We start from the raw sequence: 15,949 nt of genomic DNA, 5'->3' as shown, positions 1-15,949 counted from the left end.
GTTCGGTGTATTTTTGGCATTTTGGTCTAATTCTGAGCATATCTGGGAATTCCCACCCAGGTTTCTAACATAACTACAGAAAGCCTTGTGATTATCCTTAGTGTCCTGTGCAATATTTCTCTCGAAGCTGGCCTTAGACGATTTTATGAGTGCCCGTAGTTTTTTGCTAATACTGATCAGAGATGCCTTCCCTTTTTGGGATTTTGCTCCATCATGTAGTAGCTTCCTCCTTCTATTGTACAGTTTGTTTATGGCTGGGGTCCACCAGACAGGACGCCTGCCTTTGGAGGATTGGGTCTTGGTTTTGTTTGGGACTGCATGATCCATGCATTCCTGAAGGTGTTCATAGAATGTGTTTATAAAGGATTCTGTGGTCTGGGCCGTATTTTCCACAGGCCCGGGGGCTTTGAAGGATTCCACCTCAGTTTTGAGGAGTGTGAAATTGCCTTAGAGAAGTTTTTCACTGTGGTTTTCTGGGCAGGGGCTGGGGTCGGGATGTGAATATCTATTGAGATTAGTTTATGATCTGATCTTACCAGTGAGGGATACACTTCTGGTCTGCAGCATAGAGTCCCCATGTTGGTGATGATCAGGTCCAGTATGTTTTCCCTTCTTGTGGGAGTGGTAACAAGCTGTTCCACAGCATTTGAGTTTATAAATTCTAGGAACCTTTGGGCTAGGGTGTTGGAGCTAGAGCAATGCTCCCAAGTCTAGGTTTGGGTAGTTGAAGTCGCCCAATATAATGGTGTTTGGAGAGACCTTCATATTTTCCAGTGTTCTCAGGAAGGCCGAGTGGGGTTCCTGGGTTTGGGAGGGTGGTCTGTAGCAGGCTATAAACTGGAAGGCAGTTTTACCCACTGTTAGTTGCACATGGATAGTCTCTGATGCTTCGTGCTGTGCCACCAACCTGGAGGTGTGGGTATCTTTGATGAATATTGATACTCCCCCTCCTTTTGTGGTTCCGTCCATGTTTTGGGCCGAAAAACATGGTATGAGGTATAACCTGGTAGTGCTGGGGTGCTCTGGGAGCCTTGAACCAGGTTTCTGTTACTGCACAGATATCGATGTTCTCCATGCTAAGGAGAGTTTTGAGTGCGTGCATCTTGAGGTTTAGACTTCTGGCATAGAGTAGCATTACTCAGTTTCTTATCTCTTGTGATACCTATGGAGGTGGGTTTGTCTTTTGAGCCTTGCCTAAAAAAGGCACTATGGGGGTGGCAAGAGCCTTTGCCAATATCCAAAAGCCCAGGGGTGACAGGTGCAAGCCGTCCCTAGCGAAGCATCATGGCTTGTCGAGCAAGTCATCCCAGGCTGACAGGCATTGGATCCCCTTTGAATGACACCAATACTTAAGCCAATTGTTGAAATTGATCATCTTGTCTTCATATTGTGGCATCATTCTTGGTGAGGGTAAGATGCTACTCAAGGTCAGGGTCATACCGGCCTGGGCTACATGCTCAGAGAGCTCCTCTATGTCTCTTTTCATGTAGTCCAGGGAGGTACGTCTCAGGTCATTCACACCAGCATGGACAATGACAGTCATATTTGTGCTTGCCTTGGGAGTGACCCGAGTGCTTGTGTTATGTGGCGGATCCTAGCGCCCGACAGGCAGCTCACAGTAACCTTCTCCTTGTTCAGCCTGTTGAGCGGGACGTCAGTGTGCCTGACGATAGAGTCACCTATTACAAGTGTATCAGGTGTGTTGTTTAGCCTTAAGGGCTGTGACTGTTCGGCACACTGGCTTTGTGAGCTATGTGTTGCACGTGTTTTGTTTTGGGGTAGCGGTTGCTTGGGTATCTGCTTTGGAGGTCTCTGTTGCTTAGGCAGATTTTTATTTAGAGCCTCAGAGTATGTTTTTGTGCGTTTATGTGTTTGGTTTGCTGTAGTGGTAGGTCTATGTGAGACTGGAATTGTAGTGAGTGTGGTTTCTTTCTCCTCCTGACTGGTTACGCCAGTACTGAGTTGAGAGCTTAGCCTCCAGTTTGGCTATATGGTTGCATCTCTCATGTGTTGGAATTTGTTGGGAGGAGGAGAGGGTTGTCTGTGTACATGAGGCAGTTGTAACATTGCCTCAAGATTCCCAGATTCACCAGCTGGACCGGAGAGGAGATTGACAACTGACCTTTGGACATGCTAGAATAGTATTGGGAATTCCTTTATAATTGAAAAAAGTGCCAATGGGGAACAAAGTACTCAAGGGGAGTTTGTGAGGGTGTAGTGCTTTTAATTTTTTAGTGCTGACTTATATAATTGCTTTAGTGAGCAAGTGCCAGGCTTTAGCGTAGGAATAGGGTTTTTATTACGAGAACTAGATCAGTTCTAAGGGAAAAAGTGAAGAGTAGATGTTGTGGAGACGAGAATGGTTTAAACCCAATTAAGAGGCGTTGCCCGATGCTGCGCTATGCGCAAAGCCGCGCTAAAGCGGGTTTTATACAGGGGGGACTTGAAAGAGCTAGAAATTGGCCCAAAACGGCCAATAGACTACCAGATTCTTGTGCTGGGAACACTCCTCCAGGGATAGATAGGCTGCTCTAAGCTCCCCACTAAAAACTTTAGGTCACATACAGTTATTGGTTAATTCAAGTGCAATTTTTTTTGGTAGTTCAGCTCACGTTTATATTATCCCTCAATTTTTGCTTATTAAAAAGTGTAGATCACACGACATTATATTATCTGATTATATATGATTAAATATACTTTATGAAAATAAAATCTGAAAAAGTAGCGCATGTACAAGTTCAACTGGGATACTTTGAGTGGCAATGGCACTATGATCCTTAGTCATACTGCACGACTCACTTGTCTCCAGTCCAAACTAGGTTAGTCTCCCTGAACCACTAGGTTAGTCTCCCTGAACCAGGACGAGCTTACAGAAGGAAACAATAGTACACAACCTTGCATTCCATTGGCCAGGTAATGAATCAATACAGAAAAGGTGTGGTATCAAACCTCAACTATTTTGAATTTTTGTACACTAGCATTAGAACTCTCCCCTCCTGCTGGCTATGCTGGCTAAACAGTGATGCACTACCTTACGGCAAGTCCAAGATACCTACCTACTTCTGCACAACTGAGCCCAAAATCCCTGTGTGTATGGAGTACACTTCTAGAGGATTCACCACCAGAGAATATTCCTGCAGCAGGACTTGGCTAACCTCCTCCACTTCCCACAAGATGGATGCTGGTTTACTTCCATCCTTCTCTGGCTGGCTTTTCCAATGTCCATCCCTCTACTTAAGCTGAGGCAGAGGCCACAGTCAGAGTTTTACCCCTGTATGCTGGAGAGATAGCTTTACAAGTGAAATAAAATTCTTCTGTGGGAAGCAAAGAACGGGTACTGCAGAATCTGATCACACAGACACAGGTGGCATTGTTGGGGAATGCAACATTCAGAAACTATATAAAAAACAGAATACCAGTCTTCTAATACTGCATGTGTGTATGCACACACGTCTTTCCCCCTCTCTGCTTTTTCCTCTGTGCAAATATTTCTCTTTTTCCATCTTCATTTCCTCGTCCAGCTGTTCACAGCAGCCGAAGTACTTCAATTTTATGTTGCATTCCCTGTGTGACAAACATGGCCAAGGTAGAGTCAAACACACTGCATTTTTTAAGTCACAGTTTATGGATCCATTATTACAAGTTTGATGCCTCAACTTAGCCACTACGGAATGGGTGAGAGACATCCAAATGCGAAAGATCAATCACACAGCAATCTACCTTACTTGATATTGCAGTACTAACTTACACTACATCTGAATCCAAAGGGAGACTGCGGCTGACTAATTGTAATTATTATGAAGTCAATGTATGCAGGGTGTAAGAATACACAAAGTTACAATAATGTAAATACGCAAGACTTGTTGTGTCTTTCGGCTTTTCCCGGTTAGGGGTCGCCACAGCGGAACTCTGGTCTGCTAATGATTGGCAGTAGATTTTTACGTGCCGAGTTGCCGGCCCTGACACAACCTTCAACGAAGATATGCCCATTCACACATGTCTCCACACAGAAGACGTTCTAGCTGAGAATCGAACAGGACAATGTTGTATTGTGAGGCGACAACACTACCACAGCACCACCACCACCACAGTTTGCAAGTCACAAATTCAGTAAAGGCATGGACCTATTGTTAATTTCCAACAGAAATTCCTCCAAAATTAATACTTTCAGTTTTTGCCTTCTATTTTGAACAGCCTGCACATACCCCTTTTTATATTCAACATAGCTCCTATTAAGCAAATTATATAAAAGTAACACTTACCTCCTATTGTGCTTTCTTGAAACTCGTGAAACTGACCCTTCACAAAGCGAAGTACAAGACTGGACTTCCCTACAGCAGACTCTCCCAGAAGGACAAGTTTAAACTGACATATCTTGTTTCCAGGAGCTGGTCCGTTTGGTCGAGCCGCACTTCCCCGACCCGCCATATCCTTTTACAACACAATATAATCTTGAACTAGGACTTCCTTGAAAGAAGCACTATTTGGGTTCAGGCTGGGAAAGTAAGAGCTGGAGAAGCAGTGGATCTACAAAAATGAAGGAAAACAAAATCACATACCTCTTCTATAACAAAAACTAAAGTTCCGTCAGTTTCATTGCAATGCTCCGTATTAATCTGAACAATTTTCTTTTGACCATCCAAGACACCAAAACACAAGAGCTGCTAAAATGCTGCGCAAATAAACTCCAAGCACAAAGGTAACCACCCACAAATTACAAAGGACTGCTGTACTAGGTCTTGGCAAAAACATGAGAACACTTGCAAACTTCTGAAAAGGGTATGTGGAAAATGGAAAACTGAAGTTATGGGTATTTACAATAACAAATCTAAGAAAGTCGCCCTCGTTTGCAAAGTCCAGGATGTTTGGCAGATGAAACTTTCCCATACCTTCCCACATTGCTCAAATCATGCACCGCCTCTCTCCTGAGCTAAAAATAGTTAAAAATAATAAATAAAAACAAAACACAACAAGGTGGGCATAGGGGGAAGGATGGGTTTCTGATGGAGGAGGGTATTCTTAAGTGTCTTATCAGTATAGAACCTTTGTATCTGAAGAGAGGAAATCCACCTCTGACAACATCTAGGAGAGAGTCCCTAAATAATTAACCTAAACTACTCTCATGGAAACTTTCTCTGAAACAGTAGTAACCCCCCCAAGACGACCTGAACCTGGGTACAATTCAAACTTGCACTGTCTCACTAAATGTGATAAGGGGAGAAAAATGTATTATGAAGATATCAAACTGGCATTATGGAAAAGTAGTAGACAGACACTGCTCCATTAGGAGGAATCCTAGGGTAGTGTTTACCATAATAAAAGGAGATGGACTTTGTCAAACATCTAGAAAGAGTATGTTTGGTAACCTTTACCAGAGTTGGACTTGGGCAAAGGTCACAAAAAGTAGAGCATCCATCTGCCATGGCATAAGTTTGTCCAAACACATCCATCCAGTAAGAGAGATACCTTCCTTGATTAAGATATATAAACAGGAATACTGGTAAATGGATGAACTGTACAAAGTAGTTCCAGTAGCAAATTTGGCCAAAAAGGATAGGTGATGCTGAACAGCCACACTCATACTGTGTAAACAAACAGAAGTTTGAACATAAAAGCCTGAAGCTCTGAAACCCTCTTCAGAGGTAACGGCTACTAAGAAAGGGGATTTTCAGGACAAGTGTTTCAAGTCTGCAGGCTTGTAAATGAATTAGTGAGGGGGGTCACTTTCCGGAGCATAAGATAAATACCCCATAGTGGAACTGGGACTCTCAATGGGGTAAGAGTTTGTAGGTTCCCTGCAAGAAGTCCTTTCAAAGAATCTAAAGAAGAATCTTGCAAAGTATGTGGGTGTGGGCGAAGCCATCAGATGCACTTAACAGCTGATGCCAAAATCCAACATTTTCAGCAAATAATGGAAGACTTTGAGAACAAGGGTGGAGTAAGGATCTAACCCCCTAATAAGCAGCTGGAATTATGTAGTTCCCCTCTCATGCTATGTCTTGCAAGGAAACAGTCTCTAAGGTAGCCAAAATGACAAGGACGGCCTTTCCTAAAAAAAATGTGCACACTCGATATTACTGGAATTGGAACAGTCATGCTCAAGGAATGCAAGAATGTATTAAACTTCCTAAAAATGGAGACAGCAGTGCCTTGTTAGGACAACTAAAATACTTCGCTAGAATCTACCGTTGCTAGAATTTCCTTGTATTCTGACTGAATGTGCTTCTCAAAACAATCTGGAAATAGAGAGCTGATAAATATATTTTTGGCACTTTTTAAACTGTTCAGAGTTCTGCACTGTCTTATTTGCTTTACTGATTTATACATTTCCTAGCATTTTTTTTTTTGATACTCTGCCTCCATCTTGATTTCCTAATTTACTGCTTTCTGCACCTTTTAGCGAATTTTCAATTAAACTGTATTTGCTTTAATATTGCTACAAACTCAAGTGTGCTAGTTTGCACTGCATTTGAATTGTTTACTGCTATTTTAGTTGCTTTTCTGTTTGTGAAAAAAAAAAAAAAAAAACTGGTTTCCTGCCTTTCTTGTAACTATTCTAGTCCAGATACAGATTTGCTGTATCCAGGATTGCTTGTAAGCTTTTGAGCATCCCCCCCCACCTTTCTAAGTTGGAGGCACGCCTTCTAGCTTATCAGTGGGAGTGCAAGCACTAGGTAGCCTATCTACCACAAGAGGTGTGGTTTTCTGGCCCAGAAACTGTAGTTTATTGGCCGTTTGGGCAGTTTTTCCATTTCTTTCAGTCTTCTGGTTTAAAAGTCCACATTTTCACTGGTTTCCCGCCTTTCCTGTAACTAGTCTAGTCCAGATAATTTGCTGTATCCATGACTGTTTGTAAGTTTCCAAGCCCCACAAGCCTTTGTGTTGGAGGGAAGCATTCTAGCTGATAAGTGGGAGTGGTAAGCACTAGGTAGCCGATCTACCACAAGAGTAGTAGTTTCTGGCCCAGAAATTGTAGTTTATTAGCCATTTGGACAGTTTTTCCATCCCTTTCAATGTTCTGGTTTAAAAGCCCACGTTTGCGAAGGTTTGCGCTTGTTTTAGCTCCGTGCAGCTGCGCCGAGCTGAAGTAAACTATTACTGGTGCCAGAAAGTCCGCTCTTCAGTTTTTCCCTTAGATCTTGCTAGTTCTTTCTCTCTTGCACTTCAAATAATCTAATCGTTTTGCACTTAAACAGGTTTTTGTGGCTATTACTGTAGCACACCCAAGTCCCATCAGCACTAGTCGTTCTTCACTGAAATAGCTCCAGTACTTAGTAGTTATGACCACCCCCCTCCTGGCATGAATAAAGGGCAGTTCCCTGTGCTTTCTCCTATAAATCTGGTGCACTTGGACATTCTGAGGCAGTGTAGCAACTGCCTCATGTACACAGACAACCCTCTCCTCTTGCCTCCCAACACTCAGACTTGTGAGAGATGCACTTATCACCAAACTGGAAGCTTTGCACTCTCCAGCCAAGACTGGAATAGCTGGTCAAGTGGAGAAGGCCTACACCTGCACCACACCACATGGAACACACAGCCCTCCAGAACACCCATCACAGCTCTCATAAAAAAAACACAAACCACTCACCCACCTTCATGGAGGCTCTCAGAAACTTACCCAAACAGCAGAGTCCTCCAAGACAGAAACACACTCAACCACCACAACACAGCAAAAACTACAGGACACACAGCTCACCTCCACAGTGTTCCCCTCAACCTAAGCCCCTGAAGCTAAACACTTTGTCCAATACACTAATCATAGGTGACTAAATAGTGAGGCACAGATGTCCCACTCACTAGGTTGAATGAGAAGGTAACAGTTAGTTGTCTATCAGGTGCCAGAAACAGACGCATAACACACGCACTCCGGTCACGCCAAGTAAAAGAAAGACTCCGGTCACTGACTAGGACGACCCTCACTGGACTACATGAAAAGAGACACATGGTGGAGCTCTCTGATTATGTGGCCCAGGCAGGTATGGACACTAGCCCTTGCAGTATTTGCCTTGCATAAAGCAGGGTTTTTGTGGCCACTGTTTGAAGTAAGTCACCAAATGAATTTGCTTCTCTGGCATCAGGAAAGCCATCTGGGCAGTTGTATTCAAGCTTGCACCCAGGAATGTAATTTTTTGAGAGGGTACCAGTTGTGATTTCTTTTCGTTTATAGTGTACCCTAGACAAGTTAGAACCCTTTTTACAAACGCCAGAGGTTTAGAAGAATGACCTTGTTTTTTGCCCGAATTAGACAAGGAAAAGGAATTTGTAGGTATTTAAAAAGTCTATGGAGTCCACATTGTCACAGCCCAGAACAGTACATTTTTGTACCTACCATAAATAGGGTTCATAGGGTTCATAGGTTAGTACTAGGCTAACTGCCCTTGCAAGCCATTTTAAGCCTAGCCAATTATCCCTTGTGAGATTCAAACCCTGCACCTTGTGTTTGTAAGGTAAACACCTTAACCATTAGGCCACCCTCCCATCCCATGTAGATGTAGATGTTGGAGTGCTAATATAGCTGCAGTCATAACAGATGGGTTATCCTGCCGCCAGGCGGGTCCTCGATCGGCCGAATTCCAAAGTCCAGGTCCGGCGTCGGATGTCGTCGCTTCTTCCCCGACGTCAGTGCAGCAGGGGTATAAAAGAACCAGCAGACGCCAATTTCTTCAGTTTTTCTTGCCCCAGATGTCAGGTGCCCCCAGAAGGAAGGCAAAACATGAATTTATGTAATAATGCAATATAATCAAAAAACAGTAGCTGCAAGCAAATACACCATAAAAGAATACCCCAATCAGGTTGTATGAGGAGGTGTTAGCCATTAGGCCTGTTCTAAGAGGGGAAGGAGGGAGGGAAACCTGGACTGCAGCTGTATTAGCACTCTAACATCTACATTTATGGTAGGTACAAAACTGTACTATGGTTCATCGTGCATACAGCTGCAGTCATAACAGATGGGTAGAATCCCAAAGCTAAAAAAGGGGTGGTAGGCACCAAGTGGAACTAGGAGGAGCAAGGATGCCCTGCAAGACTGCAGTGGCAAAGCCCGCTCTAGATTTGGAGTATAATGGTAGGTGGTAGTGCTTCCAAAACATCCTTGGTAGGAACCCCCCTGAGGAAAGCTGCAGAGGTAGCTGTGGCCCTTGTGGAGTGAGATCGGATGCTTGTAGGTACAGTTTTCCCATGAAAAGAATTACAAAAGTGTATGCAGTGGGCTATCCATTTTGAGATAGTCTGTTTGGAAATAGCCTTCCCTTGAGCACCTGTAGCATAGGACAGAGAGTTGCTCTGATTTTCTGAATGGCTTTGTCCTGTCCAAGTAATAACAAAGCGGTCTGTGAATGTCCAAGAAATGTAGTAGAGTCTCCCCTTTCTTTTGTGGATTAGGGTAAAAGGTAGGTAAATTGATAGCCTGATACAAGGCTACACTGGATACTACCTTTGGCATAAAGGAAGGGTTGGGTCGTAAGGATACTCTGTCCTGATGGAAAATGATGAAATGCTGCACAGCCATGAGGGCTTGTAGTTCCGAAACCCTGCGTGCTGAGGTGATAGCCAGAAGGAAGGCGGTTTTCCATGACAAAAATTGCAGTTCTGTTGAAGCAGCTGGCTCAAATTGAGGCAGGGTCAGTTTTTCTAGAATGAAATTGAGGTCCCAAGCAGGCACTGGTTGCTTCCTTGGGGGATTTATATTCTTAGCCCCTCTGAGGAACGGTCTTAGGAGAGGATGAGAAAATAAAGGAGGATCAGTGTTGTATTGAGCAGAAATGTCTGAGGCATGGATTTTGATGGAGGAGAATGAAAGTCCACTGCTTAACATTCTCAGCTAGGTACTGTAATATTTGAGGTAAATTCAGTATTCCAGGATTCTGTCCCTTTTTCCTGATTCCAGGCACAAAACCGGTTCCATTTTGCAGAGTAGGCTTTTCTAGTAGAAGGCCTTCTTGGCCTCCAAAATGACATCCTGCACCTCCTTGGAGAGGAGGGTCTGTTGTGAATTTAAAGGAATCCTCCATACGGCTAGATTGAGTGTTTTCAGCTGACTGAAGAGTTTTGAAGTTGTGCTGGGTTAACAGAAGAGGCATTAGAGGCAGGATCCATGGTGGGGAATGTGTCAGGCTCCTCAGGAGAGAGTACCAATGTTGTCTTGGCCAGTCTGGAGCAATGAGAATCATCTTTGGTCCGTCTGCTCTGGCTTTTAATAGAACTTTGGGCAGCAGAGGAAGAGGTGGAAAGGCATAAACTGTCATTGTCGTCCAACTGAAAGAAAGTGTGTCCACTTCCCAGGCCTGTGGATGATAGGTCCTTGAGCACAATTTTGTCAATTGGTAATTTCTGTGGGTAGCAAAGAGATCTTTATCTGGCCTTCCCCATGCTTGAATTATCTTTGCAAAAACTTGAGGATGCAACTTCCATTCGTGTGGATCTGTCATATTTCTGCTTAGGTAGTCTGCCAGCGTGTTTTCCTTGCCTGGCAGGAATTGTGCTTGAAGTTGGATTTGCAATTCCAGAGCCATGTTCCAAAGAGACATGGCTAGCCTGCACAGGGGATAAGAATGGGTTCCTCCCTGTTTATGTACCACATCACTGTGGTGTTGTCTGTCCTTATCAATAGCTGGCCTGGATGCAGTAGGTAACAGCATTTTTACTGCTAGCATTTCCTTTTGATTGATGTGTAGGTGCTTTTCTTTTTGGGACCATTTGCCCTGAATGCACTGATCTGTCACGTGCACCCCCCAGGCGTAGTCCGAGGCGTCTGTTGTGATGATATGATTTGCTTGAGGCAGGCAGAAAGGGAGAACTAGGTTTCTTTGGCATGCTTGAGCCCACCACAGAAATTCCTTTTGGAGACATGGAATCAGTGGTATAATTGTTTCCAAACTGTGGCTGTGTTGAGGCCATAAGTTTTAGGTACCATTGAAGTTTCCTCATATGCAGCTTTGCACATGGGATTAGCAGGATGCAAGATGCCTTGAATCCCAGAGCCTGCAAGATTTTCCTTGCAGTCAGCCTGGTGAAGGTTGCCATTTTTCTGAAGTATTGAGATAGTTGCCCTTGTTTCTCTGGCGTGAGGTAGGCCATCTGGGTGTTTGTATTCAAGCTGGCACCCAGGAAAATTATTACTTGAGAGGGTATTAGTTTTGATTTCTTTTTGTTGACTATGTAGAGTTCAACAACTGTATTACAAACGCCAGATGTTTCAGAAGTAAGTGTTTGCTGTCCACTTGGATCAGGCAGTCGTCCAAACATGGATATATTTTGTATCCCTTGAAGGATGCAGAAGGCAATTACTTATGCCAGGCATTTCGTGAACACTCTGGGCATAGTAGATAAGCCAAAGGGCAATGCAGAGAATTGATAATGGGTTGAACCTGCAAGAAGTCAGAGGTATCTTCTGCAATCTTGTCTGATAGGGACATGCAGGTATGCCTCCTTGAGGTCCAATGTTACCAGCCAAGACTCCTTGCCCAGCATGGGAAGAAGCTGCTGTAATGTGAGCATCTTGAATTTTGGTACGAGTAAATATGTGTTTAGGATGGATAGGTCCAAAATAGGTCTCCAGTCTTTGTCCTTCCTTGGTACCAGGAATAGTCTGGAATAAAAACCTTGACCCTGTTCTTGTGCAGGTACCTCTTGAATAGCTTTCATGTCCACAAGAGCTTAAATTTGTTTTTGTGTCTCTGCCCTTTGATTTTGTGGCAGGTTTGGCATGCCTCTCATTTTTGGAAGGGTGTGAAAGTGGAATATGTAGCCTCTGTCTGTCCAGGATCCATTTGTCTTTTGTGACAATATGCCAATTTTTCGAAAATAAAGCCGGTTTTCCACCTAAAGGTGCTGCCATTAGAGCTTTGTTTGGCATGCAAAGGGGAAAGTCATTGTGTCTGCTTTCTGAATGGCTGTGATCTATCCTCTCCACCACTTGGTGTAGGTGCTTGCCATTGTCTGCCTCTAAATGATCCTTGAGATTGCCCTCTATCCCTTGGGCTCCTGTATCTACCTCTTTGAGGTCTGTCCGTGGCTGGAAAGGACCAATTTTTCGAAGGCCAGTTTCTACTGAAGCGTGGAGGTTGTACCAGTAGGAAATCTTTCACCATTTTCATTGATTTTGCCTTTTCCTCCATTTTCTTTAATACCTCCTCAGCTTTAACACCAAACAATACATCTTTTTGTAAGGTGCATCTAGTAACTTAGCTTTGACATGATCTGGTAAGGTTTGCTCTTTGAGCCAAGCATGTCTACGTATGACAGACCCTGTTAGCAGCTCTACACGAGGCATCTAAAGCATCAAAACCACATTGCAAGGTATGTTTACCCACTTGTTCTGCACCATGCAACAAATCCTGCAACTCTTTCAAGTCTGGTTGTTCAGGTTGTGACATTTTGTTTTTCAACTGAGATAACAAAAACTGTTGATACTTTAACATGTGGAACTGACAGTTTAATGCCCTCATGGTTAAAGTGGCCGAGGTGTATACCTTTTTCCCCCACCTTTCTAAAGCTCTGGAATCTCTCTCTGAAGGTAATGGATTTTTGGCAGTAGAGGCCTTAATTCCCTTGGGACCCTGTGAAATAGTTTCCGGGTCAGCAGCATGGCTTTTGTATAGGAACTGGTGTGAATCAGGAACCCGGTAATACCGGTCAGGCTTAACTGGAGCTGGTGGTAAAGAATCTGGGTTAAGGCTGGCCTCTGAATACACCTCATCTAGTATGTCTAAGACGGGAGGGATAGCCAGAGGCCTGTGCTGAGGGAGCAAGAGAAAATCCCTGAGCCTTTTCTTGGAATCTGAGTAATCTTGGCCTTCCCAGTGGAAGTGTTCCCTCATGGTATGCAAGGTTTCCCCAAAAGATTAGTCCTCGGGGGGGGGGGGCAGAGGGAATGGACTCCTCTGCATCAGAATCTTCAAAAGGGGAGTATGAATGTTCCTGGTCTTCAGAATGTTCTGAAGTAATGGAGGTCTGGTCCGAAGAAGGGTATTCATCCTCCACTCTGGGCCTTTTGTCCGAGGGGGGTTTGAGAACCCCTGATAAGAGTAATCAAATCCTCAGCCATTTTGAGCATCTGTTTTTTAGGCATGGGGCCTTGAGAGGGGCCCTGTGGAGCTGGTCTTTTAGTATGCATGGCTGCTTTAGATTTAGTGTAAGCCTTAATGGAAAAAGAAGGCGGCCTGAAGACACCCTGAGAGGTGGCAAGCCTGTCTAAACTCTGAATTTCCCCAAGAGTGGCGTCGGTATCTGTAATCGGGGTGTGGGCCGCGGAGCCTGCGACCTCGGGCACAGAAGACACCACTAAAAGTGTCTTCAGTAGTCAGGGGCTGTGTAGGCGCCTCGCTGAGAACTGGAGCACCTGTAGTCGGCTTTAGCATAGTGTCGGTAGAAGTCACGGACCTCGTATGTCGGTCCTTAACTTTGCGTTTTTTACTCAAAACTGGAGTCTGAGTATCCGACAACATAATGTAATTAAATTTTTTGCCAAAATAGTGTTGGGCGAACTCCGCCCGACGCTTAATAGTGTGTTTGTTAAAGCTAGTACAAAAACGACAGGCTGAGACGTCGTGGTCTGGGCCCAAGCAAAGAATGCAGAAGGAATGGAAATCCTTATGCGGTATTTGCTTCCCACATGAAATGCAATTATTAACTTTGTCTGACATCGGTCAGAGGCAAGAAAAGTTTTCCCAACGGGGTACTTAGCTTTCAAGAAGACTTCGGTTGAAAAATATTCGTAATCTCAGGAGCTGGCCGAACGGCACTTGCGAACTGCTTCTGCTTCGAGCACCGCGCGGCAAGAAAGGCTGAAGAAAATGGCGTTGGCTGGTTCTTTTATACCCCTGCCGCACTGACGTCAGGGAAGAAGCGACGACATCAGACGCCGGACCTAGACTTTGGAATTCGGCCAACCGAGGACCCGCCTGATGGCAGGATAACCCATCTGTTATGACTGCAGCTGTATGCACGATGAACATCAATGATTCCTATCGTACCTTGCCTGCAGCTAGAGTTCCTATGGTGGGCAGAGGCCTGCCACCAAAACAAGGGACTGCTATTCACACCACCCCCTGCCGCCCAAACCCTAGCTACAGATGCATCAGACTATGCTTGGGGGGCTCATCTGGCAGAGAAGTGCATTCAGGTATGGATATATTTGAATATTTCTTTGCCTGCAAAATGCAATTACTGGAGCCAGGTACTTTGGCTTATCTATTGCGCCCAGGGTCTTTACAAAGGGCAGTGCAGAGAAAGTACAGTTTTGTACCTACCGTAAATGTAGATGTTAAGAGTGTTCACCCTGCTGCAGTCATCATACTTGGGTTATCCTGCCGTCAGGCGGTCCTGCAGTCGGCCTAAGTTCCAAAGACTTGGTCCGGCGTTGGTTGCGGTCACTTCTTCCCTGACGTCAGTGCGCCAGGGGTATACAAGAGGAATGAGACGCCATTTTCTTCAGTTTTTCTTGCCCCGGATGTCAGGTGCCCCCAATAGGTAGGCAATATATATATATTGCTATATAAAAAAATACATATAAAAATAAAAAAACAATACCTTCAGGCACAAGCAAATACACCAAAGAGGTTGTATAGGATAGAGTGGTATAGACATGTCCAGCTAGTTCAGAGGGGATGGAGGGAGGGTAACCTGGACTGCAGCAGGGTGAACACTAACATCTACATTTATGGTAGGTACAAAACTGTACTATGTTCATCATGTTACCCTGCTGCAGTCATCACACTCGAGTTGAATCCCAAAGCTAAGGATGGGTGGTGGAGTTAAACAGGGTTAGAAGAAGCTAGTACGCCCTGCAAAACTGCAGTGGCAAAACCAGCTCTAGTCTTAGAGTATAGAGGTAAGTGATATAGTGTTTGGTGAAGGTGTGCACTGAACTCCAAGTTGCAGCTTCCAGAATATCCTTGGTTGGCACCCCCCTGAGAAAGGCTGCTGATGTAGCTGTAGCCCTGGTGGAGTGGGACGTAATATTAGCAGGTACCGGTTTCCCATGATGCGTGTAGCAGAAACATATGCAATGTCCTACCCATTTTGAAATGGTCTGTTTTGAGATAGCTTTTCCTTGTGATCCTGCAGCATAGGCTACAAAGAACTGGTCAGATTTTCTGGAAGCCTTTGTTTTATCCAAGTAGTAACGTAATTGCCTGTGAATGTCCAGAGAGTGCAGGAGTCTTTCTCCTTTGTTCTGGGGATTTGGGAAAAAGGTGGGCAAATGAATGGTTTGGTTTAGGGCCACACTGGATACCACGTTTGGCATAAAGGAAGGGTTAGTTCGTAGAGACTCTGTCTTGATGAAAAATGAGGAAAGGCTCCACTGCCATTAGTGCCTGTAGCTCTGGGACTCCAAGCTGAAGTTACTGCTAGTAGCAGGACAGTTTTCCATGAAAGAAATTTTAAATCAGCTGAAAAAGCTGGTTCAAAGGGCGGCAGTGTATGTTTTTCCAGAACAAAGTTGAGATCCCAAGTAGGTGTTGGTGCTCTCCTGGGCATTCTTATGCTCTTAGCCCCTCTGAGGTACTGTCTTAGGAGTGGATGTGAAAATAAAGGAGGATCTGTGTTGTAATGAGCTGAAATTGCTGAGGCGTGGATCTTAATAGATGAAAAGGAAAGTCTTTGTGCAACATCTCACTTAGATCAAGGGGATTTTGGCCTTTAGCCTGGTTCCAGGCGCAAAATCTTTTCCATTTGTCTGAATAGGTTTTCCTGGTGCTTGGCCTCCTGGCCTCCAGAATGACATCCATAACAGCTTTGGATAGAGGTGTTGCCTGGTTGTTTAATTTGTCATGCATCCAGGTTTAAAGTCTTGAGCTGGCTGTGTAGAATCTGATTGTCTCGCTGGGTGAGCAGGTGAGGAATTTGTGGTAAAATCCATGGTGGGCCGTGGGCCATGTTCCTTAGAATTTGATACCAGTGCTGGCGTGGCCAGTCTGGTGCAATGAGTATCATTTGTGGCCTC

The 15,949-nt window shown here is 44.5% G+C and overlaps 1 protein-coding gene across 1 annotated transcript in view; it reads right to left on the bottom strand.

Moving 5' to 3' along the window:
• The window catches only part of RAB5C (RAB5C, member RAS oncogene family), a gene marked incomplete in the record, with an annotated part of 696,743 nt that overhangs the window by 535,145 nt on the left and 145,649 nt on the right, over positions 1 to 15,949 (bottom strand). Inside the window, 1 exon segment of the mRNA XM_044054726.1 lies at positions 4,263 to 4,527. Within this exon segment, the coding sequence (XP_043910661.1) occupies positions 4,263 to 4,428 (166 nt within the window).

Source organism: Protopterus annectens, chromosome 13.part0 (assembly GCF_019279795.1).
Source record: "Protopterus annectens isolate FY-2018-M chromosome 13.part0, PAN1.0, whole genome shotgun sequence".
Lineage (NCBI taxonomy): Eukaryota > Metazoa > Chordata > Ceratodontiformes > Protopteridae > Protopterus > Protopterus annectens.
The sequence above is the reverse complement of the archived record's forward strand: the minus strand, read 5'-3'. Positions and strand labels throughout refer to the sequence as shown.